The 23,204-nt window shown below is 40.6% G+C and overlaps 1 protein-coding gene across 1 annotated transcript in view; it reads left to right on the forward strand.

Annotated features, from left to right (window-relative positions):
- Positions 1-23,204, forward strand: part of FN1 (fibronectin 1) — a gene marked incomplete in the record, with an annotated part of 4,425,379 nt that overhangs the window by 156,527 nt on the left and 4,245,648 nt on the right. Inside the window, 1 exon segment of the mRNA XM_044060668.1 lies at positions 19,126-19,263. Within this exon segment, the coding sequence (XP_043916603.1) occupies positions 19,126-19,263 (138 nt within the window).

Below are 23,204 nucleotides of genomic sequence, written 5' to 3' on the forward strand. Positions count from 1 at the left end.
GGGAGAAAGAGACTGACTTGGGGAGAGGGAGAGACTTGGGGAGAGACTGACTTGGGGAGAGACTGGAGAGAGACTGGGGAAAGACTGACTTGGGGGAGCGAGAAAGAGACTGACTTGGGGGAGCGAGAGACTGACTTGGGGGAGCGAGAGAGACTGACTTGGGGGAGTGAGGGAGAGAGACTGACTTGGGGAGAGACTGGAGAGAGAGACTTGGAGAGAGAAAGAGACTGACTTGGGGAGAGAGAAAGAGACTGACTTGGGGAGAGAGACTGACTTGGGACTGACTTGGGGGAGCGAGAGAGACTGACTTGGGACTGACTTGGGGGAGGGAGAGACTGACTTGGGGGGGAGAGACTGACTTGGGGAGAGGGAGTGACTTGGGGGGAGAGGGAGAGAGACTGGGGAGACTGACTTGGGGGAGAGACTGGAGAGAGACTGGGGACTGACTTGGGGGGAGAGACTGACAGTGACTTGGGGAGAGAGACTGGGGAAAGACTGACTTGGGGAGCGGGAGAGAGACTGGGGAAAGACTGACTTGGGGAGCGAGAGAGAGACTGACTTGGGAGAGACTGGAGAGAGGGAGAGACTGACTTGGGGAGGAGACTGACTTGGGGAGGAGAGAGAGAGACTGACTTGGGGAGGAGAGACTGACTTGGGGAGAGACTGGAGCGAGAGACTTGGAGAGGGGGAGAGCGACTTGGGTAGGGGAGAGACTGACTTGGGGGGAGAGAGAGTGACTTGGGGGAGACTGACTTGGGGGCCTGAATGGGGGAGAGCGGGAGGGACCGACTTGGGGAGAGAGAGACCAACTTGGGGAGAGAGAGAGACCGACTTGGGGAGGGGGAGAGAGAGACTGACTTGGAGAGAGAAACTGACTTGGGGAGAGAGAGAGACTGACTTGGGGGGAGAGACTTGGAGAGAGACTGGAGAGAGACTTGGGGGAGAGAGACTTGGGGAGGGAGAGAGGCTTGGGGAGGGAGAGAGAGGCTTGGGGGAGAGAGGCTTGGGGAGGGAGAGAGAGGCTTGGGGGAGAGGCTTGGGGGAGAGAGGCTTGGGGGAGGCTTGGGGAGAGAGAGGCTTGGGGTGGAGAGAGAGGCTTGGGGGAGAGAGGAGAAGGCTTGGGGGGAGAGAGGCTTGGGGAGGCTTGGGGGAGAGAGAGAGAGGCAGAGGGTGGGGGAGAGAGAGAGGCAGAGGGTGGGGGAGAGAGAGAGGCAGAGGGTGGGGGAGAGAGAGAGGCAGAGAAAGGGGGAGAGAGAGGCAGGCTTGGGGAGAGAGGCAGGCTTGGGGAGAGAGAGAGAGGCAGGCTTGGGGAAGAGAGAGAGGCAGGCTTGGGGGAGAGAGAGAGGCAGGCTTGGGGGTGAGAGAGAGGCAGGCTTGGGGGTGAGAGAGAGAGGCAGGCTTGGGGGTGAGAGAGAGGCAGGCTTGGGGGTGAGAGAGGCAGGCTTGGGGGAGAGAGAGAGAGGCAGGGGGAGAGAGAGAGAGGCAGGCAGGGGGAGAGAGAGAGAGAGGCAGGGGGAGAGAGAGAGAGGCAGGGGGGGAGAGAGAGGCAGGCTTGGGGAGAGAGAGGCAGGCTTGGGGGGGGAGAGAGAGAGGCAGGCTTGGGGAGAGAGAGAGAGAGAGGCAGGCTTGGGGGGGGAGAGAGAGAGAGAGGCAGGCTTGGGGGGAGAGAGAGAGAGGCTTGTTTGCTGGAAACAAAAAAAAGTTGCATAGAAATTATACTGCTAAGTCTTGACTTTACCTCCCCTACCAGAAACCCCGACTATGGTCGGGTTTGAATGTACTCCATAAAGCGTCTGTGCGATCTATTGGCTGTGCCTGCCATACAGCTCTGCAGCCATAGGTCCGTAAGCTACTGGGCAGTCCTTGTGTAGGTGTCCAGCCTGGGTTACTGGTCAACAGCTTAGAGTAAAAGCTTAAGGCACGACCAATGAACTGAAATGCTACTCTTTGTAGGTTAACTGATAGGATGCAGCTTGGAAAAGGATGGCATGATGGAAAGGAGGCAACAGAACATTCCATGTAACAATATGGAAGGGCAGTGCAGCCATCTCACTTGCTTAGGGACCCAGTTCCATCGGGAGGGGGACAGGCTAGAAATTGTGCGGAAATCCTGGTGAGAGGGGCTACAGATGGCAGGGATATTAGAGTTGCTGACAGACTTGTGGCAATGGGATTCCAGAGTAATTACAGTACTCATAATCTCGTCCAGTGCCCCACAGCTGGGTTGTGATACTGTGAGGGGAAAAAGTAGTGTCAAATAGCAATTGCAGGACCTACTTGATGAACCAAGGACAGCAAGAACTGCTGTTGATGGGTGACTTCAATGCACATAATCAGGACATACTGGGAATGAGGACTGCCTGTGTCCATGTAGCTGGGGCAGCAGGAACAAGGGAGAGGCAATGCCAGACCTTCTGTCTGGCAAATAGTTTGATAGTCCCCAACATATGGTTTAGAAAGTGTTTCAAGTTGACATACAATAGTGGCCAATATGCAACTCTGGTAAACTTCCCCTAGTAAGGAAAGGCTACTAGGGTGTAATCAATGATAGAAAAGTCATGCCCAGCCAAACAGTTGGCCAACAGCATAAACCACTACTTTTCACATTCTGCTCCAAGCAGTGGTGATCTAACATCAACCGAGACCAGGCTGAAGACCTGGAAGTTGACTGGAGAGAAGCTAATTGAGTTCATTGAATTACTCAAGGCTCCAGCACCCCAAGAAGAGGATCAGTGCAGTTGAATGGGAGCACCTCTAAACAGCATATGTGAGGACATGTTACTAACAAGTGGCGAGCACGAAATGGAACAAAAACAGACCAAGAAATTAAAACGGATCCAAGCAGTGAATGAAGACAAGTAACTCAGGCAGTAACAGGACAGACAAGTTTATTAAATTAAACTTTTCGTCTGCAAGCATATGCAGACTTCAGACATTGAACTCTAGTAGCAATAGAACTTAAATAGTACTATGCTCTTAATTGAATGCCCAATCACATAACAGCAACCTAATTACACATTTAAATAAATTACTCTCGTAAGTTAAAATCAATAAATCATTCACAAACAGCAGCTATGCTGGAAAATAAACATTGTAACCTACTCTCCTAACAATACTAAACCTACAAGTATTAATTGTTAAATATTAAAAATATCAAAAATAAAAAATAGTAGAAATAAAAATAAATGCATATTACTAATAGAGAAAAATAATATGTAATAAATAAGTTTAAATGTTAAAGTTTAAAAGTGGCGAGCACGGACTGTTAAAAGTACATAAGGAAAGTGAGTGGTAGATTGTAGTATTCCAGGGACTCAAACATGGTTGGTCGAAAAAAGTGGGAGATTGATCTTTTCCATCAGTCTATTGGGATTACTGATTGCCTAACCAAGAAGCTAAGAAAGGAGTTGCAATACAGAAGAAAAGGCATTTGAGGAACTCTACCAAGTTCTGCAGAGACTTGGTAGGTGGAACAAAAACTGCATCAGATTGCGAGAGCAAGAAAATACTACAGTCAGACACCCATCATAAACAAATGCCAGCAACATGCTCGTGTGTGTAATATCACACAAAGGCCAGTCAACACAGGAACACCAGAGAAATTGGGATGGCACCACTTAGCAGGGTTAAACACAAACCTCTACATCACAGGGAAGGGCTATGGCTGTATAAAAAGAAAAGGGTGCTAAGCGTTGCAATTTGGTTTTAAACTGCTTAGCTGTAATGTCAAAGTACAAGCAAGCCTGCAAAAGTAATAGCACATGGCATCAGCACTGTATAAAGAAAGATATTCTGAGTTTCTCTAAACCTAAAGACCAATTATGCAGAGTAGACCCCTTTCATGTATCTTTGCGTCTACAAGTGTAGGACTTCTGACACCTGATGAATAACAATGAATCTGGCTTTCAGTACTGGAGGGGTCAAGCTGACCTACCGGGAGTCATGCTGAGGTGATGCATTAATTATGCAGACACCACAACGACTCAGCACAACTTCAGTTGAATGTTGAGCAACAGAAGATGAAGACAAAGGTGTTATGCATGGGAACCCAGAGTCTGACAACAGCTTACCATTTACAGATTGGGTAGGAGAGTCGCAGGTAAAACCACTTTTTTAAACTGAAGATCCACATTAATATGCACATGGTGTTTGTCAAAAAACAGTTGCATTGAAGGCATGGACTGGTCACCAGAAAGATCAAACTAAAGTTGTATCCGTATTTGTGCAATCTCTATTCCACTGGACAAAAAACAGCTGCATTCAACAGATGAGGCATTATCAGTTTCTTGTTTAAATGAGGAGAGCTAGCATGTTAACGTAATGAAATTTAATAGCCATCACCTGTGGTATCTACCATCAGACTAGCAATTAATCTTTTCCTTACATGTGTACTGTACTGCCAATTCAAAATGGGAACAATGGCTAAGAGATGCCTCAAGCACGCACAAGTCCAAGCAGACAAATACTCGCAGATATGCTGAAGCACTTGCATGTAACCTTCCTATACCACAAATACCTCCTAGATGAAACACACATGCTATCAGTAGCCACAATGCACTCTTTCAAATCCCCCACATAAACAGAGCAGACCTCTCAACTGTTGCTGATTTTGACTCAAATTTTATCTTTGTCCCTCTTAATCCCTCCTAAAACTGGTGACTTTTGGGATCAAGTTGTTGAATTAAACTTTATGAAAAATGGCTATAGAGTTGTAGATCTTTTACATAACAAAATGGACATTAATTCATATGCTGTGATTCTGTGAATGACAAGTTAATAGCACAATTATTTTAAGTGTCCCTGATTTTTTTCAGGCTTTGTCCCTGATTCTGTTAAAATTTATCCCTGATTGGTTGAGAGGCATGTCATAGAGCTACATCTCATGCAGCCTCTACCTCTAAGGCTATAAGGCAAGTCATCACACAATCCAACTTTCTATTCATTGGACACTCCATGAGACACTAGTGCCCCCCTCCCCAGCACGAGTAAGGAGAAAGTTAGTTGCTTATGGGCTAGGAACTTTCACTACGCATGCACTTAAGTCATTGGACCACAGTTGCAATAGGAGTCTGTCATAGTCCATGTGGGATTAAATTACCTTGTCCATACCTCCCTAGACTATATGGACAGACATCATACAGCTCTTGGAATATGCATTTTGGGCTGGTATAAGCCTAGCATTGAGCAGCATTTTACTTTCTCCAAGGACTATGCCACAATACAAACAAGGTAACTGGCATAGTTTCTGATGTCATTCTAAGGAGGAGCAATATTTGTCAGCATGGAAAGAGATGGTCAACAGGCCATGCTGCTTTGCCAGGGATGGTCTGCACTTCTCTTCTAGGCTTTCGGATATTGGCTAAAACAGTCTTCCCCCATAGTGCCTTTTTGGCAATGCCATACAAAGTACTTCCAACAAAATGTAAAGGAGTTTCTGCTCATTGCTAGAAGTCTAAACAAAAGAACTCCACTCCCTAGAAGCACTTTACCCTAGAGAATGCTGATGTCTGTGCAGTCACTGTGTGGTTGAAAGTCGCAGAGCAGACCAACAGTAGAATGTTTATAATGCTTTCCACACATCTAGGCCAGCTATTTTACAGGCAATGACCAAAGGTGGAGGTTTCTATTTGCGTAAAAAATCTACTTCAAGGCTGGTCAAACAAGACCATGCACTTGAGCTGCTACATGTTCAAATCACCATAGGTAAAATCCAAGACTACTTCCTTGCAAGCTATAGGTTCCCCTATGTGATCCAGGAAACCCGTGCCATGTATTTAAACTTATTAGAAACACAGCATCAGCCCATCCATCCCAGTACCATAGTCATGGATGACTTTAATTACCCCACTATTAACTGGGAATCTTATGACGCCGAATGTACATGCACAGATTACTGTATTTGGCAAACTCAAACTCCTTGTACCATATGGTCAGTACACCAACCAGGGGTGCAACTATGCTGGATTTCTCCCTTAATATGCAAGACTGTTGCACACACCCTACTGTAATGCCTTCCCTGGTATTGTCACACCAGACAATGGTCTTTAAAGTAAAAAATAAAACCTAAATCTCCAGCTGAACATGGAATATCCAGGAAGTATTAAGTCTAACCTCCTATTAAATGAGAACTTGGCAAAATGTCAAGCTCCCATAAACCCTGAACACTTGTGCAGAACTGTGTACAAGCATGTTAATAGCTACATAGAGGCAGCAGTACCTACTAGGAAGACGTACAGAACGAACTCAAAGAAGCCACCCTGGTTGAATCAAAATCAATCAGATGTATAACGGGAGGAAGATCATGGCAAAATATAGGAGGTGCCGCACCCAGCAGCATCTGATGAAGTCCAGCTGTTTGAGACGTAAACGCAGTGTTTTTGAAAAGCGTTAATGTGTGGTGGAGTCTTATGTTTGGTGCTACATTTGTTATGTGATTAGAGTGCTTCGACTCAAATTCCTGGTTCTAATTTTAAAATTGGTTCCCGATTCATCGTCCTTGGTTTGGTTACCCCTTACAGTTGACCCAGTAGTCTGAGTTCAGGATACACGCATAGTAATCTAGCCTTTGATTATCACATCTGCAGTGGTGAGAAAATCTTTCTGTTGAGCAACTTTAAGCAAAGGTATGGCATGCAAGTCCAAGTCATTGTTCCACTGTATTCTGCATTCATCAGACCAAGAGTACAATGCCCCCTTGGGTATGTACCTAACCAGGCATAATGTCCACAGAGGTTCTGCAATAAGAATACAGGGCATAAGTCTGGTGTCCTATGCAGACAGACTCAATACCCTTATCCCTGTATTCAGTCTCCTACAGGTTTTTGAGGGGGAGATCTGTGCTGGCTTACAGGGCATTTGGACCCCACTCTGGACTTCTGCGTATCCCCAAAACAAGACTTGATCATTGCCTATGATATAAATAGGACCTGCTGGAGAGGTATATTTCCCAGAGACCACCCCTTGTATGGAACAGACTCCTCAATGTGAAGCAAAGTTCCTCCCCAACTCCAATTCAAGTGCAACTTAAACAATTGGATGGGGGAAAAGGGAAATTTATCCCTAGTTTTGGCACCCATTTCTTAATGGACGCAGGTAACCTGTAAATGGTTAATCTCTCAGGCCCATGCTTGAAGTTATCAAGGGCATCAGAACTTGTTAGACATTTGGTATGCATGGCTAGGCTTGAAAAGGCCCTTGAGGTAGTTAGCCTAGTAAAGACCTATAAATGGACAATACTAAGCATGGAACTAATCAAGCTGGACATAGTGAACCTCTAAAAACCAAAACCCATGTCTGCCTGTTGCAGTTTAAGACTATTAAGGCAATAGATGAAGGGAAAAAGCTACACACAGTAGCTTCGCCATAGCTTTTGACACAATTGCTCAAAGGCAAATATGTTGGGGAAAGAACACTTCAACAGATGGCGTGCCAAACCACTTATCAGAGGAAATCAAAAAGAGGAAGTTGCCTCCACAAAGACCAGTCACCAGTGGAGTCCCCGGGGTTCTGTGCTGAACAATCTCCTTTTTGGCATCTACTTTCCTGAATTAAAAGCTGCTACCAAAGGGCTGTGGCTGACTAAGCTTACAGATTACTGCAAGATGGGAACAGTCACTGAATCCCCAAGTGACTTGGCATCCTGCATAAAGGTTTGTCACAACTAAGTGATGCCAAAGTGGACAAAAACTAAATGCCAAATGTGTCCTTTGGGAAGCCATCCTCCCTGTGGAACTACCACAGTGACTATGACCCTAAGAGTTGACAGTTCAGGATTTGGGATATTATGTGGGCGGTGGCCCTACCTTTTGACCAAAATGTGTCCACTGTTGTAACTTCTTCCTTCTATATTGTACATTTTATAAATAGGGTTGTCTAGATCTAGGAATGACTGTTCTACTTTACTCTGCAGTCTATATGCCAGTTATTGAAAATGCCCCCTCTGTCATGAATGTCTTGATGCATACAGTTGAGTACAAACAGATACCTTTTAGAATACAAGAACTAAATGGACCAACGCAAAGCCCTGCCACTATACTAAGAGGTTACCCGTGTCTGGCATGCAAGCTGTCCAACAACCTAATACTGATTAGGTTAACTGATTAACTGCACACAAGTCCTGTGGCTTCAGAAATACTCTGCTTAGGTATCAAAGTCTCTTGCAACATCAACAGAATTGTTTGGGATATGTAAATCTAGGCAGGATACTGCTGCTCTGGAAGACCCTTCCTAGCCATGCAAAACGTGATTTCTGTCCATAGTGTAGCACAATTTGGATCTATGTATGGGAAGTATAAAAACTACCCTAGGACTGCCCTCTGTATTATTAATGAACAACAATGGCTCCTAAATGCTTTACCCAAAGTATGGATCCTCTGAAATCGTCTATAGTATGATCCCAGTTATTCTCCTTGGGGGTGATAATTATTTACCATGGGATAATTAAGGTCAGTCTCTTTATGAACTTTTTGAATTGAGGGGGGGAGGAACTGGCTAGGCTTAAAAGCCTACAAAGATATCTTGCCTAGTACTTGCCTATGAACCTTAGAAATGCAAAAAGCTTAACATTTATTTTAACCTGGAATATATATTAAAAATACATGAACCAGTGAAAATGTCTGTCATTGGTTTGGGAAGTGACAAACCAGGGTATTTTGTATCTGAGGGTTAATATCTGACAGTTTATAGATCACTGTAAACCTGGTACCGTCCTAAACTGTCAAGAGGATGCCAAAATTGCCAAGAGGGCATTTCCAAAACAAATGGCTAGTATCAAAACCATGGACTACAACAAAATGCTCAAATGTACATTGACTATCTTGCAGCAAGCATGACTCTTCTTGCAACTCAGATTGACGAAACACCTAAAAGTTGATCACATAGTGAGGGGACTTGTCAACTTGTGTTGAGACTGTCAGGGATCTGGGAATACATGTTGACAATGAACTGTACTTTGATCATAAACTGATGTTAAGGAAGTCCTTTTTCATTGCTAAGTTCATGTCTAGGGGTATGGCATCACAGTCCAGGAATGTTGTCATTCCAATGCACTCTGCTTTCATAAGGTTGATTAATTGAATACAATGTCCCATTCGGTAAGCACCAGTCCAAATACTTGTCTCAACTGGGACAATCAACTCATTTTCTCACCCAAAAAAGTCAAGGGCCTATATCTCAAAAACCATGCAGACCCTCAAAGCCTTTTCAATATCATGCAGGCTAATAAGAAGCAATCACTGCCCTGCTTATGCAGCCTTAACGGACCTTATGTCGGACCTATTTCAGATTCACAAGTCCACCGATAACGTGAACACCCTGTCAAGTGATCACTGTGTTTTGGAACATACGTAGACCATGTTGGAAGGACAGATGTTTATCGCTAAAATAACTGTTTTACTCCACAAAGCAAAAAACATTCTTGCGCTATTCAATTGTTACTTTGATGGCTGGGGAAACTACAAATTAAATCCTTGTTTAGCACCCATATTATTCAGGGATAGGGGCAACAAGTAAATGTCCCAGCATATCTCCACTCAGTCTGCCCTTGGGTTACTAGTATGGAAAATGAAAGGGGTAAAAACTACCACAGGAATGTAAGGCTATGCTTCTTAAAATGATCACAGATCAATAGCATATGAACAGGCACATAAAAATCCCACAAAAATGCTACAGCAGACCTATAGAGACTTTAGTAAATTGTCAAGTGCAGTAAGAGGCACATATAGTGATCCTACAACATACTATGTCAGCTAGAGACTGTATACATGTCCACATACAGCATGTTGGTATCCGCATATCACACTATATTGGACTACTTGACTGTCTACTTCGTTGGCTTCCTACTGTTGAGTGCTGAAAATCACTACCATTGAGGGTGCTCAACAATGTCACTTTCAAGTGCTAATAACATTAGGCCAACTATTTCTACACAAGTCTTGTATACCTCCCAGCAATCACAATCTTTAGTGTGTGTGATGTTTTCTAATAGTTGATCTCTGCTATGCAGTCTTTTACTGTACACTTGTTGAATTCGTACTTTGGAAGAATATCCAATGTTGTGCTGCAGAATATCTCCATCTAAAAATTTCATTTTATACAGCCAATGTTGACATTCAACCAAACAAATGTTTTGATCATGAATTAAAAATGGCTGTAATAAAGATCAAAAACAAATGGTAGGAACTGAGTTGCTGAACTAAATGGCATTTCAGTGCCAGCTCCCACAGATGCGTCCAGGCCAGAAATGTATACAGTATGTAATTGAGGAGTGCTTTTGGCCCCACTTTGACTTCAGAATTAACATTCACAGCCCTTATGTATACCCTTGTCAACTAATTGATAAACCAGATTACAGCCCTTGCATATAGTCAAACTAATTGATTAACCAAAAATTACATCACTTCCTATATTAATTGATGTAGCTACTATACCATTTTTCCAGATGTGGTAACCTGAGCTGAAAGTTTATTTTGAACGTGCTAAATAATGCAACAAATGGCTATAATACTATGATAAACTTGACAAAAATGAGGCACAAATCTGTGCACCCTGCAGAAATATGTCCAGCAGAGAGCCATCTTAGCATTCACTGAGCGAAACCTGAACACCCACGAATGTTTATCACAACTGCTGCATTGGGTTGATCCCCCCCCCCCCCTCTGAGGTACTGCAAGTTATCCATTTTGAAAATTAAACACTGAAAACATACAGTTGGTGCATTGGAGTGGTTAGTGAGCTGAGAAGCAAAAAATCCGTACAGAGCCTGTTGTAAAAGTCATTGGCAGTAGGAATTACACTAGTAAATTTTACTTTATTTGCACAGTCTAACCTTATCCTGAATGTGGATTCCTTAACTTCACAAAGTCTACAAAGAAACTCTTACAGGAATTGTATGAAAAAGGGGTGTCTTCAGGGCGCAAGGACTGAAGGCTGTCCTTGGCATTCCTTGGCAGAAACGACAGCTAAACCAAGGGAGTTATTACTAATCATTGCAGCACCGACACATATATAGAAAAAAGCGTAGTAGTTCCAAATACAATGAAGGCTGTCCTTATACCCACGTATCACTCTATATAGGTGATACAAACATCGATCTCACACGGATTGATAGTAAAATTTATTACCAAAAAATGAAATAAAATATACTTTAAACACGTAAAATCAAAACGAATAAAGACAAAGTAACTGATTTAGCACTTTCATCTCCAACACCAGAGACTTCCTCAGAATCCAGTTACCATTCACAATTCTTACTTTATATATCCTACTTAATTACTAATTGAACATTTGTCTGGTTAATTGCTCGTAAATTAAAGGGCTAGACTTCAAACAATGAATTTCTGCAACACTGAAGAAACTTTTAGAATAAAATTGTGTTAAGCCAACATACCTACAGGGAATATATATTCCTATATGTGTATAATCAATACATATGTATATAATGTAAATATATAAATAAGTAAATATAAACACAAATGTATACAAATATATACATTCAGTTTGCCAAAAGGCAAGTTAGTAAATTAATAAATAAATGCATATAGACATGTTGACCAAAGAAAAGACCCCCCCCCAAAAAAAGTTAATATTGTTAAATACATGCGTGCAAAATAAATGCATGCATTTGTCTCTCAATATGTATGAGTAAAAACACAAACATGAAAAATATACAGATGTAACAAATGTGTACTTGTTTGTACCTGTTTGTAATATGTATGTGTATATATAAATAAGCATTGAAAATATTTGAACAAGTCACCAAATATTAATAAAATCAGTAAATTAATATAGTACTAATAGTTTATTTAAAATGATACTGATAACTTTATTTAAAATTATTTAAAAATATTCAGAAAATCTTTAAATGTTGTTAAATGTTGTGCTGATTTATACAACTTGTTAAAGATTGTTGAAACTGATATGTTAATATTGTATTATCAAATTATATAGGTGTGAATAAATAAATTAGTATTATATATATTACAACCCTAGAAACGTAGTTGAACCCTTTGTAAAGAGACCTGTTAAATAGTTCTATTCTAGAGGTTGTGGGCTTGGCATCTGGTCATTTTACCTTTTCTTTGGGTCTGCTGCCAATATTTTTAACGCCGGAGTTATGGATATATAATCATTTAATCCTTTTCCACTACATGCGTCTAATCTCAACTGCCAGATCATTTCCCTGTACTCTAGCTTAGTCTCCCAATCACCTCTATCCATGGGTTCAATTTCCTTAAGCACCCAAAATTTGAAATCTGCCTGTTTACAAACCATTGCGTGCCTATAATGAATGCATTGTTGTCGTGTTTGCAAATGTCCCTTGTGTGTTCATATATTCTATTCCTAAGATGGCGTTCAGTTTTGCCTATATAGTAACTCCAGCATACTTTACAGAATACTAAGTATACTACTCCTTTTGAGTAACAACTATTGTACCTTTTGGCTTTTAAAGTTATATCCAAACTAGGTATTCTGATTTTTCAATCTAGCAATAAATGTGCATTGTGCACACCTACCGCATTTAAAAGTGCCGTGTCTCTTATTAGCCCCCCTGATACTAGTAGTTCTCTGTTCAATGACATTTTTAATATTCTTGTTTCTTCTAAAACTGTGTTTTATATCACTTTGAAATACATCAGTCTTTGTTGCTATGTTCCTGAACATCTCCGAAGTATCATCAATACTTTTTCTCAACCATTTTACACCTTGGTGGTATGTAATCGTCAAATAGGGTGTGTCACCTATTACAATTGTATTAGGAGTATTAGAACTACTCTTATCACTATTAGTTGCTGTAGGCTTCACACACCCTTCTTTAGCTAACAAAGCATTATATTTGTTGCCTCTTTCTGATACATTCTTTTATAGGGCTAATAAAATGCGTAGGATAGCCTCTTTCATAAAACAGTTTTTCTACATTATCAATTTCTTTTAAAAAATCTGTATCATCTGAGACCATTCTGGCCATCCTAGTCATTTGTCCTTTTACTATGTTTTTCTTGAGTTGGTAAGGATGATCACTGTTGAAATGTAAATGGGCATTGGAATGATGTTCCTTTCTAAATACACTGGACCTATAACATTTACTCTGTCCTTACTTTAATATCTAAAAAATGTATTTCCTCCATCCATCTATTTGGTATGTGAAATGCAAACAAGTAGTTGTCTGATTTATATATTTTATAAAATCTTGAATGTACTCTTATGGACCAGACCATAAAACAAATATAGTCCAAAAAAACGAAAATAATTACTTGTATATTGACTGTATATAGAATTGAAAACCTAATTCTTTTCCCAAAATAACATAATGTTAGCGTACATAGGGGCACAAGCTGAGCCCATGGCAACTCCTTTCTGATGGTGGTAGTAGTCTCCTTCAAAATACACATAGTTGTACTTTAATATCAATTCCATACATTCCAAAACTGTTCTAAAATTAGCTCCTGTTACTAGTTTCAGTTAAAGTACTTTTTCAAACCAGTCTAAACCAATATCTTTATGTATAACTGAAAACAATTCCTTAACATCAATAGTAATAAACAACATGTTGTCTAAGTACTCCCACCTATTTTTTTTTTTCAAAAAATCCCATGAATCAATCAGAATATGGTCATATTTAGTGTTAAATCCTTTTAACATAGTGTCTACATAAATTTCCAAAGGCTGAGTTTTTGATCCTATGGGTTACTATGGGTCTCATGGGTGGATTGTGTAGGGATTTATGTATTTTGGGTATTCCGGAAATACCCGGAATAACGGGTTTTGGTACTTGTAAAAATTTATACAGTTCCATATCAATCATTCCTGTAAACAGATTGTCTTCGAGGATGAGGTCTATCTTCCTGTATGAAATATTAATCTCATTCTTTGTTACTGAACCATATTGCTCTTCCTTGTCCAAAATATCCTTCATTTTCTTAATGTAGTCCATCTCTCCATAATAACCACCCCTCCCCCTTTGTCAGGTTTCATGATACGAATTTTGTCATTACTACTCAAGTCTCTGAGTAGTTTGTGTTCAGCGTTGGTTAAATTGCTTTTGTTTTTTTTTTTTTATCAATATTGTTTATCCATTTCGTATCCTATTTATAACATTTTTCAAAATTTAAAATATATAAAAATAATATTGATAAAAAAATCAAAAGCAATTTTACCAACGCTGAACACAAACTACTCAGACTTCAGTAGCAATGACAAAATTCGTATCATGAAACCTGCCAAAGGGGGGAGGGGTGGTTATTATGGATAGATGGGATTACATTAAGAAAATTAAGGATATTTTGGACAAGGAAGAGCAATATGGTTCAGTAACAAAGAATGAGATTAATATTTCATACAGGAAGATAGACCTCATCCTCAAAGACCATCTGTTTACAGGAATGATTGCTATGGGACTGTATAAATTTTTAAAAGTACCAAAACCCATTATTTCGGGTATTTTTGGAATACCCAAAATACATAAATCCCTACACAATCCACCCATGAGACCCATAGTGTCATCCCAGGGATCAAAAACTCAGCCTTTGGCAATTTATGTAGACACAATGTTAAAAGGATTTAACACTAAATGACCATATTCTGATTGATTCATGGGATTTTTTGAAAAAAATAGTGGGAGTACTTATTTAGACAGCATGTTTATTACTATTGATAAGGAATTGTTTTCAGTTGTACCTCAAGATATTGGTTTAGACTGGTTTGAAAAAGTACTTGTTGAACTGAAACTAGTAACAGGAGCTAATTTTAGAACAGTTTTGGAATGTATGGAACTGATACTAGAGTACAACTGTGTATTTTGAAGGAGACTACTACCATCAGAAAGGAGTTGCCATGGGCTCAGCTTGTGCCCCTATGTACGCTAACCTTATGTTATTTTGGGAAAAGAATTGTGTTCAATTCTATATACAGTCAATATACAAGTAATTTTCATTTTTTGGACGATATATTTGTTTTATGGTCTGGTCCATATGAGTACATTCAAGATTGTATACAAAATATAAACCGGACAACTACTTTTTTTGCATTTCACACAACAAACAGATGCAGAGGAAATACATTTTTTAGATATTAAATTAAGGACAACCAGAGTAAATGTTATAGGTCCAATGTATTTAGAAAGGAACATCATTCCAATGCCTATTTACATTTCAACAGTGATCATCCTTACCAACTCAAGAAAAACATAGTAAAAGGACAAATGATTAGGATGGCCAGAATGGTCTCGGATGATACAGATTTTTTTAAAAGAAATTGATAATGTAGAAAAAAATGTTTTATGAAAGAGGCTATCCTATGGATTTTATTAGCCCTATAAAAGAATATGTATTATCAGAACGAGGCAACAAATATAATGCTCTGTTGGCTAAAGAAGGGTGTGTGAAGCCTACAGCAACTAATAGTGATAAGAGTAGTTGTAATACTCCTAATACAATTGTAATAAGTGACACACCCTATTTGACGATTACATACCACCAAGGTGTAAAATGGTTGAGAAAAAGTATTGATGATACCTGGGATATGTTCAGGAACATAGCAACAAAGACTGATGTATTTCAAAGTGGTATAAAATACAGTTTTAGAAGAAACAAGAATATTAAAAATGTCATTGAACAGAGAACTACTAGTATCAGGGGGGGCTAATAAGAGACACAGCACTTTTAAATGCGGTAGGTGTGCACAATGCACATTTATTGCTGGATTGAAAGAAATTGGAATACCTAGTTTGGATATAACTTTAAAAGCCAGAAGGTACAATAGTTGTTACTCAAAAGGAGTAGTATACTTAGTATTCTGTAAAGTATGCTGGAGTTACTATATAGGCAAAACTGAACGCCATCTTAGGAATAGAATATATGAACACACAAGGGACATTAGCAAACACGACAACAATGCATTATAGGCACGCAATGGTATGTAAACAGGCAGATTTCAAATTTTGGGTGCTTGAGGAAATTGAACCCATGGATAGAGGAGGTGATTGGGAGACTAAGCTAGAGTACAGGGAAATGATCTGGCAGCTGAGAATAGACGCATGTAGTGGAAAAGGATTAAATGATCATATATCCATAACTCCGGCGTTAAAAATATTGGCGGCAGACCCAAAGAAAAGGTAAAATGACCAGATGCTAAGAAACTGTAAAGCCCATAACCTCTAGAATAGAACTATTTAACAGGTCTCTTTACAAAGGGTTCAACTACGTTTCTAGGGTTGTAATATACATAATACTAATCTTTATTTATTCACACCTATATAATTTGGTATTACAATATTAACATAATATTTATATCAGTTTCAACAATCTTTTAACAAGTTGTATAAAGTATCAGCACAACATTTTAAATAACATTTTTTAAACAATTTTTAAACAATATTTTTAAATATTTTATTTGACTTGTTCAAATATTTTCAATGCTTATTTATATTTACACGTATACATATTAAAAACAGGTACAAACAAGTACACATTTGTTACATCTGTATATTTTTCATGTTTATGTTTTTACACATACATATTGAGATAGACAAATGCATTTATTTTGCACATATGTATTTAACATTTAACTTTTTTGGGGTGTCTTTTCTTTGGTCAACATGTCTATGTATGTATTAATTTACTAACGTGCCTTTTGGCAAACTGAATGTATATATTTGTATATAGTTGTGTTGATATATTTATTTACTTTATATATTTACATTATATACATATGCATTGATTATACACATATAGGAATATATATTCCTTGTATGTATGTTGGCTTATTTAACACAATTTTATTCTAAATGTTTCTTCAGTGTTGCAGAAATTCATTGAAGTGTAGCCCTTTAATTTACGAGCAATTAACCAGACAAATGTTTAATTAGTAATTAAGTAGGATATATAAAGTAAGAATTGTGAATGGTAACTGGATTCTGAGGATGTCTCTGGTGTTGGGAGATGAAAGCGCTAAATCAGTTACTTTGTCTATTCGTTTTGATTTTACGTGTTTAAAGTATATTATTTTATTTTTCGTTTTTTGGTAATAAATTTTACTATCCATCCGTGTGAGATCGATGTTTGTATCGCCTATATAGAGTGATACGTGGGTACAAGGACAGCCTTCATTGTATTTGGAACTACTACGCTTTTTACATTGGACTTTGTTTCGTTACAGCCTTTGGTTGTGTGGTTACATTATATATAGAGCCGCATAAATGTTTCACTTGTTCTGTCGGGTATGTTTAGACCTCTTCCAGACCCTGTCTAACCACCTGTCACTTCTAGCTGAAATAATTACCACCAGAAGTAATGAGTTGCATGTTTTACCTACTAACCTGGCTTACTTGCCTTTAGATTTTTTCCTTTACTGTGCAGACCAATGTAACAAGCCTTTACCAGATGTGAAGATGAGAATCTTGAGGCAAGGCAGTTGAATTAGTCCCTTATAACAACACTATCCTGGCAGACTGCTTAGGAAAATGCGTTGCTATTTTGACATCTACATCCTTCCATAACTCTTTGGGTGTAGTAAAGCTCCAGCTGTGGTAAGTCTTTTTTATTTATTTATTCCAGTTTGATGGCCGGGGAGGTCCACTAGGCTCCGGGATCCTGTTTTCAGTGAAGGTCCGAGGAGAAAAGCTCCAATGCATAGTTACATGAATAAACTTTGCATTACTGACAAACGGGTAGCATTCATAACGCAACAAAAAATTACAATTTTTTAGGTGTAAAAAAAAAACAGGCAAATGGCTTTGGCTAGATTTTACAGTATAGTTATATATACATAATACAAATGAGCTAGGTGAGAGGTTAACCAGGAGTAAAAGTGGAGGAGACCTTGAGAGGTATAGGGTGAAGAGTACAGTTGCATTTCCTGTTTGAGTAAAGGTGAGAATGAAGAGTTTTAAAGTTTTCGAGGTTATCGCAGGTCCTAAGAGTGGAGGGAAGAGCATTCCATTTTTTGGCTAAGGTGAAGGAAAGCAGAAGTTGACCAGCTGGGCGCTTGGGTTTGTGGATGGTGATTAGGTTTTGGTGGGTACATCTAAGTGTTCTATGGGGAGTATATGGTTGTAGGATATTGGATAGTGCAGGGCACTTGGTAGGTTGGAATAGTAGTCTATAGGCAGTCGTGATTTGGAGAAAGTCAAGTTGGTTATGGAGTTCAACACAGTTTAATGAGTGAAGGGAGGAACAGTGATGAGAAAAATTTGGCTTTGGTAGAAAATCTGGAGATTTTATTGTAATATATTTGTAGTTTGGAGGATAGTGAGGAGGAAAAATTGGTAACCAGAGGGACACTATACAGTGGAGAGGGAAGGAGATAAATGGTGGCGATAGTTGGTCTGGTAGGAGAGAGAAAGTAGTTTCTATAAAGTAGGCAGAGTTTTATGTGGGTTTTCTTAGTTTAGCTGGATGCGAGTATTAAATTTTAGGTGTTCAATGGTTACACCAAGAAGTTTGGCGGAGGGAACGACTGCTAAAATGGAGTTATGGCTGATTATTTGGAATGAGTTTTTATCAGTAGGGGAGGACTTGGGAGATGATAGAAGGATTTTAGTTTTGTTAGCATTTAATGAAGTGATTTTGGAGCATCCAGTTTTCAGTAGTAGAGAAGGCCGTTTGTGTCAGTAGTTGGAGATTTGTTCATTTGAAGGCGCAGCAGATCAAAGTAGAATCGTCTGCATATTGAACAATTTTAGTATTTGGTATGGCCTTGTAAAAGTCGTTAATAAAGATGTTTAATAGAATTGGGCCAAGTATGGATCCTTGGTGTACTCCAGTGGAGGTAGGATGGAAGGTGGAGGTGCCCTGGCCCCATTTGACAGCCTGGGACCTGTTGGAAAGATAGCTGGAGAACCAGGAGAGAGTTTTGTGTGAGATTGAGATTAGACAAATTATTTAGGTGGATGTGGGAGATGGTATCAAAAGCTTTAGTTAAGTCCAGCAGAATGGAGTATACTAAATTACCGGAGTCGCATGTGCTTAATTTCCATGCCTACTGTTTTTTATTTTTAGTTTCCATTCCAAGCCTAGACCAATGCACCCCATGTGTTTGTGCCATAAATATGGAAACTTCTATGCTGAAGAGTTTTAACTTTACTCCAGTGCCATAAGCCTGTTGTATACTTAATGTTTTTGTCTTTTCTAGCTGAAGAAACTTGTTTTGATAAATATCTTGGAAAGACTTACCTAGTTGGCGAGACATATGAACGGCCCAAGGACAACATGATCTGGGACTGTACCTGCATAGGAGCAGGCCGTGGAAGAATCAGTTGCACAATTGCAAGTAAGTGCACCGTACTATCAACTTGCTCAAGTTTCCAGGCATCTTGCATGCAAACCTTTTTTTGAGAATACCATTAATGAATTTAAGTGGGGAAATTGGCCTTAGACTAGTTTGAGGTTGGTATTTGTTAGTAATTGCTTTACTTGAATGCCCTCTGTGGTGGTTGAGTGATTAGAAAAGCAGATAACTGCATGTTATGTTTTTTCCAGTGGCTTGCAACTGAACTTGTTGTTGGACATTCCTCCCTGCCAATTATGCAGTATGTCTTTAATTGGAAATCACACTATATGAAAGAAACACTGTTAATGAGTCCTGTCTTTAACATTTGTTTACTGGAAAGTCCAACTTGGAACACAAGCAATTGTTGGCAGATGACCGGGGAGAAATGCTCCAGACACTTGTCTTTGTAACAAAGGAGGATACCAGAGAACCCACACAAATGCAGGGAGGACATTCAGACTCTGCACAGGAGTGCTCTCGAAAAATTGAACTGGAGAACCTCTTGCTGTGAGGTGATAACAATACAGCTGCACCACTGTGACGGAACCATAAGTTATTGTTTAGCATACTTCTCAACTGTACAGAAAGTATGTCCAGATTTTCATTTAATATTTTTGATCTTTTTCAGTTGTTTTCTGGCAGATCATTGAGGAATGGAGTCAAATGATGGATTTGAGTTGCAGACTGTTTTCACTATGTATGTCATTGCAAAACGTGTTCCATCAACTTTGTGTTTGTAAGAGCAATATTTAAAATGTCCCTCTCTTGGCCTATGTCCCCCCCCTCATTCTCTGAGGTTGGGAGGTGTGCTGATGTCCTTCAAGGATGCATCTGCAGTCCTAACATATGGGTTGTCCTGCCTCAGGCAGCCCTTCGGTCGGCCGGATTCCAAAGTCTGGGTCTGGCCTCGGCTGATGTTGCACTTCACCCGACGTCATAGCTGCAGTGAATTGGGTATAAAGGCATCAGCCGACCCCATTTTCCCCAGTCTTTCTTGCCGCGCGGTGCCCGAAGCAGAAGCGGTTTGTAAGTGCTGGTCGGTCAGATCCAGAGATTACTACTACCGAAGACTTCTAAAATGCTAAGTACCCCGTTGGGGACTCTTTCTTGCCTCAGCCGATGTCAGAAAAAGTAAATAACTGTTTAACTTGTGGGAAACAAATACCTCATAAGGATTTCCACTCTTACTGCCTTCCTTGCTTAGGCCCAGACCATAGCAGCTTGTCTAGCCTGTGCTTCCTTCAACCGACAAACACTTAGACGTTGGTCGGAGTTTGCAGAGGAGTTTTTTGGTCCCGCTTTTGCTTACAAAATGCCGTCGGAGACTCCGACTTCTCAATTAGTTAAAAAGCGTAAGGAAAAGGACCGACACTCGCGGTCCGCGGTTTTGGCCGAAACTGCCAACTGCGAGTCTGTTTCGGCTGAAACAGAGTCCACGGTTCTTCCTTTGGCCGAAAGCATGCCTCCTTTAGCCGAGGCCTCACACAGCATGGCTGAATCTGCTACTGAAATTTCCACTGCTGTTGCAGGTACCCAGGATTTATCAGATACTATTCCTTTAGACATATCTACTCCTGCACGTGGAGCTGATAGGCCCCCTGCATCTATGTCCATCAAGGCCTTTGCTAGGGCTAAAGCAGCTAAATCTTCTAAGGCCTTGTCTGTTAAAACCCCCTCACACAGGCCTACCTCTAGTTCCCAAATGCTCAGCCTGGCTGAGGATCTCATTTCTTTGAACAGGGGATCCCAACCTCACCCTGACAGGGCCTCTCAACCCCCTCCTGAGAAGAGGCCTAGAGCAGAGCCCCCCAATCCAGTTTCTACAGACTATTCCTCGGATGATTCAGAAAACTCAGAACCTCCAGAAGGCCCATATTCCCCTTATGAGGATTCTGATGCAGAAGACTCCATTCCTTCTGCCTCCCCTCCTGAGATTTTCTTTTGGGGAAACCTTGCATGCTATGAGAGCATTTTCAATGGCAGGGCCAGGATTTTTCAGATTCAAGGAAAAGACTAAGGACCTTTTTACATTTACCACAGCATAGGCCTTTAGCCATTCCTCCAGTACTAACAGTTGTTTGATGCATATAATGATGCTTGTACTGCCCCTGACTCTCTTCCCCTGGCCCCTGCCAAGCCCGATAGATATTACAGGGTCCCGGACACTCACACTTATAAGGCTCCTATTGCAGATCCTGAAACCACTTCACAGGGCCCAAAGCTGTAGCAGCTGCCTCTGCCAGAAACCCCCTCCCTCTGAAAGAGAATCTAGAGCATTAGAGAGATGGGGTAAAAAAGTTTATACTTCTGCTACTCTTTTTCGGCTAGGGCCTTAAACTGTCAATTCCACATGATTCAGTATCAGGAATTTTTGTTAGACCAGCTAAATAAAAAAACTGTCCTCTCCTGAACCTGTAGACCGTAAGTCCCTTCAGGGTTTGGTACATAACGTTCAACAGGTCAGTAGTCATTCCTTAAAGTGCGGCTATGATGCACTGGAGGCTTCCTTTAGATCAGCTATGACCGGAACAGTGATTAGAAGGCATGCATGGTTAAAAGAACAATCCTTACCAGACCATGTAAAGTCAAAACTCCTAGATGCTCCTATGGAGAAACAAAGTTTGTTTGTTTCCCCTGCACAGCAAGTGCTAAAGAAGGTGGAAGAAAAAGCAAAATCTGTCCAAACAGTCAAGGATTTCTTACAGGTCCAGCCTCCAAGGTTTAGTAGAAATTGGCCTTCTAAGAATTGGTCCTTTCCAGACACCTCCAGAGCACAGAGACGCAGAAATATTGACCCAAGAGGCAGAGGTCAATCCAGAGGTGCCTACAGGGGACGTCAGTGGCAGCCTAACAACCAGAGAAGTACTGCCACAGATCCAGCTACGACCACCTCCACAGGACAGACACAATGACTTGACTCTGATACCACCTACCAGAAAACAACTGGAAGCACCCTTAGGCGGAAAGCTAGCCTTATTTTCCGTAAACTGGCATTACATTACAGGAGACAAATGGATTTTGCAGACCATAGACAAAGGCTACAGGTTTCACTTCCACACTCTACCAAAAAAGAGAGGAATGCCAAACCTACCACCAAACCAAAAAACAAGCGCTCTAGAACAAATCAACCACCTACTAAGGATGAGAGCTATAGAAAAGGTACCTTCCATGGAACAAGGGCAAGGATTTTACTCCAGACTTTTCCTGGTACTAAGAAAAGAAAACCAATGGAGACCTATTCTCGACCTGTCCGCTCTGAGCACATATCTCATTGTTCCGAAATTCAAAATGCTGACCCTACAGCAACTTCTTCCCATGCTGGGCAAGGAGTCTTGGCTGATGACTCTAGATCTCAAGGGTGCATACCTGCACGTCCCTATACGACCAGATTGCAGAAGATACCTCAGATTTCTTGCAGGATCAGAGCATTATCAATTCTCAGCATTGCCCTTTGGCTTATCTACTGCGCCCAGAGTATTCACGAAATGCCTGGCATCAGTAATTGCTCAATGCAGGCTTCAGGGAATTCAGATTTACCCATACCTGGATGACTGCCTAATACAAGCGGACAACAAGACCAAATTAACAAAAGATTTGGAAAAGGTTATACAACTACTGCAAGCCCTGGGATACACAGTCAACATGAAAAAGTCAAGGCTGGTACCATCCCAAAGGATAACATTCTTGGGTGCAGAACTGGACACATCAAATCAGATGGCATTTCTCACAGCAGAAAAGCAAAAGCAACTACCACTCTATTTCATGGCATTAACAACACAGAACCAGCTTACAGCAAGGAAAGTCCTGCAAGCCCTGGGTTACATGGCAGCCTGCATAATATTGATACCACAAGCCAGGCTGCATATGAGGAAGTTGCAATGGTACCTAAGGAATGTATGGTCTCAACACAAGCACAGTCTAGAAGCCCAGATTCCAATAAT

Source organism: Protopterus annectens, chromosome 2.part0 (genome assembly GCF_019279795.1).
Source record: "Protopterus annectens isolate FY-2018-M chromosome 2.part0, PAN1.0, whole genome shotgun sequence".
Lineage (NCBI taxonomy): Eukaryota > Metazoa > Chordata > Ceratodontiformes > Protopteridae > Protopterus > Protopterus annectens.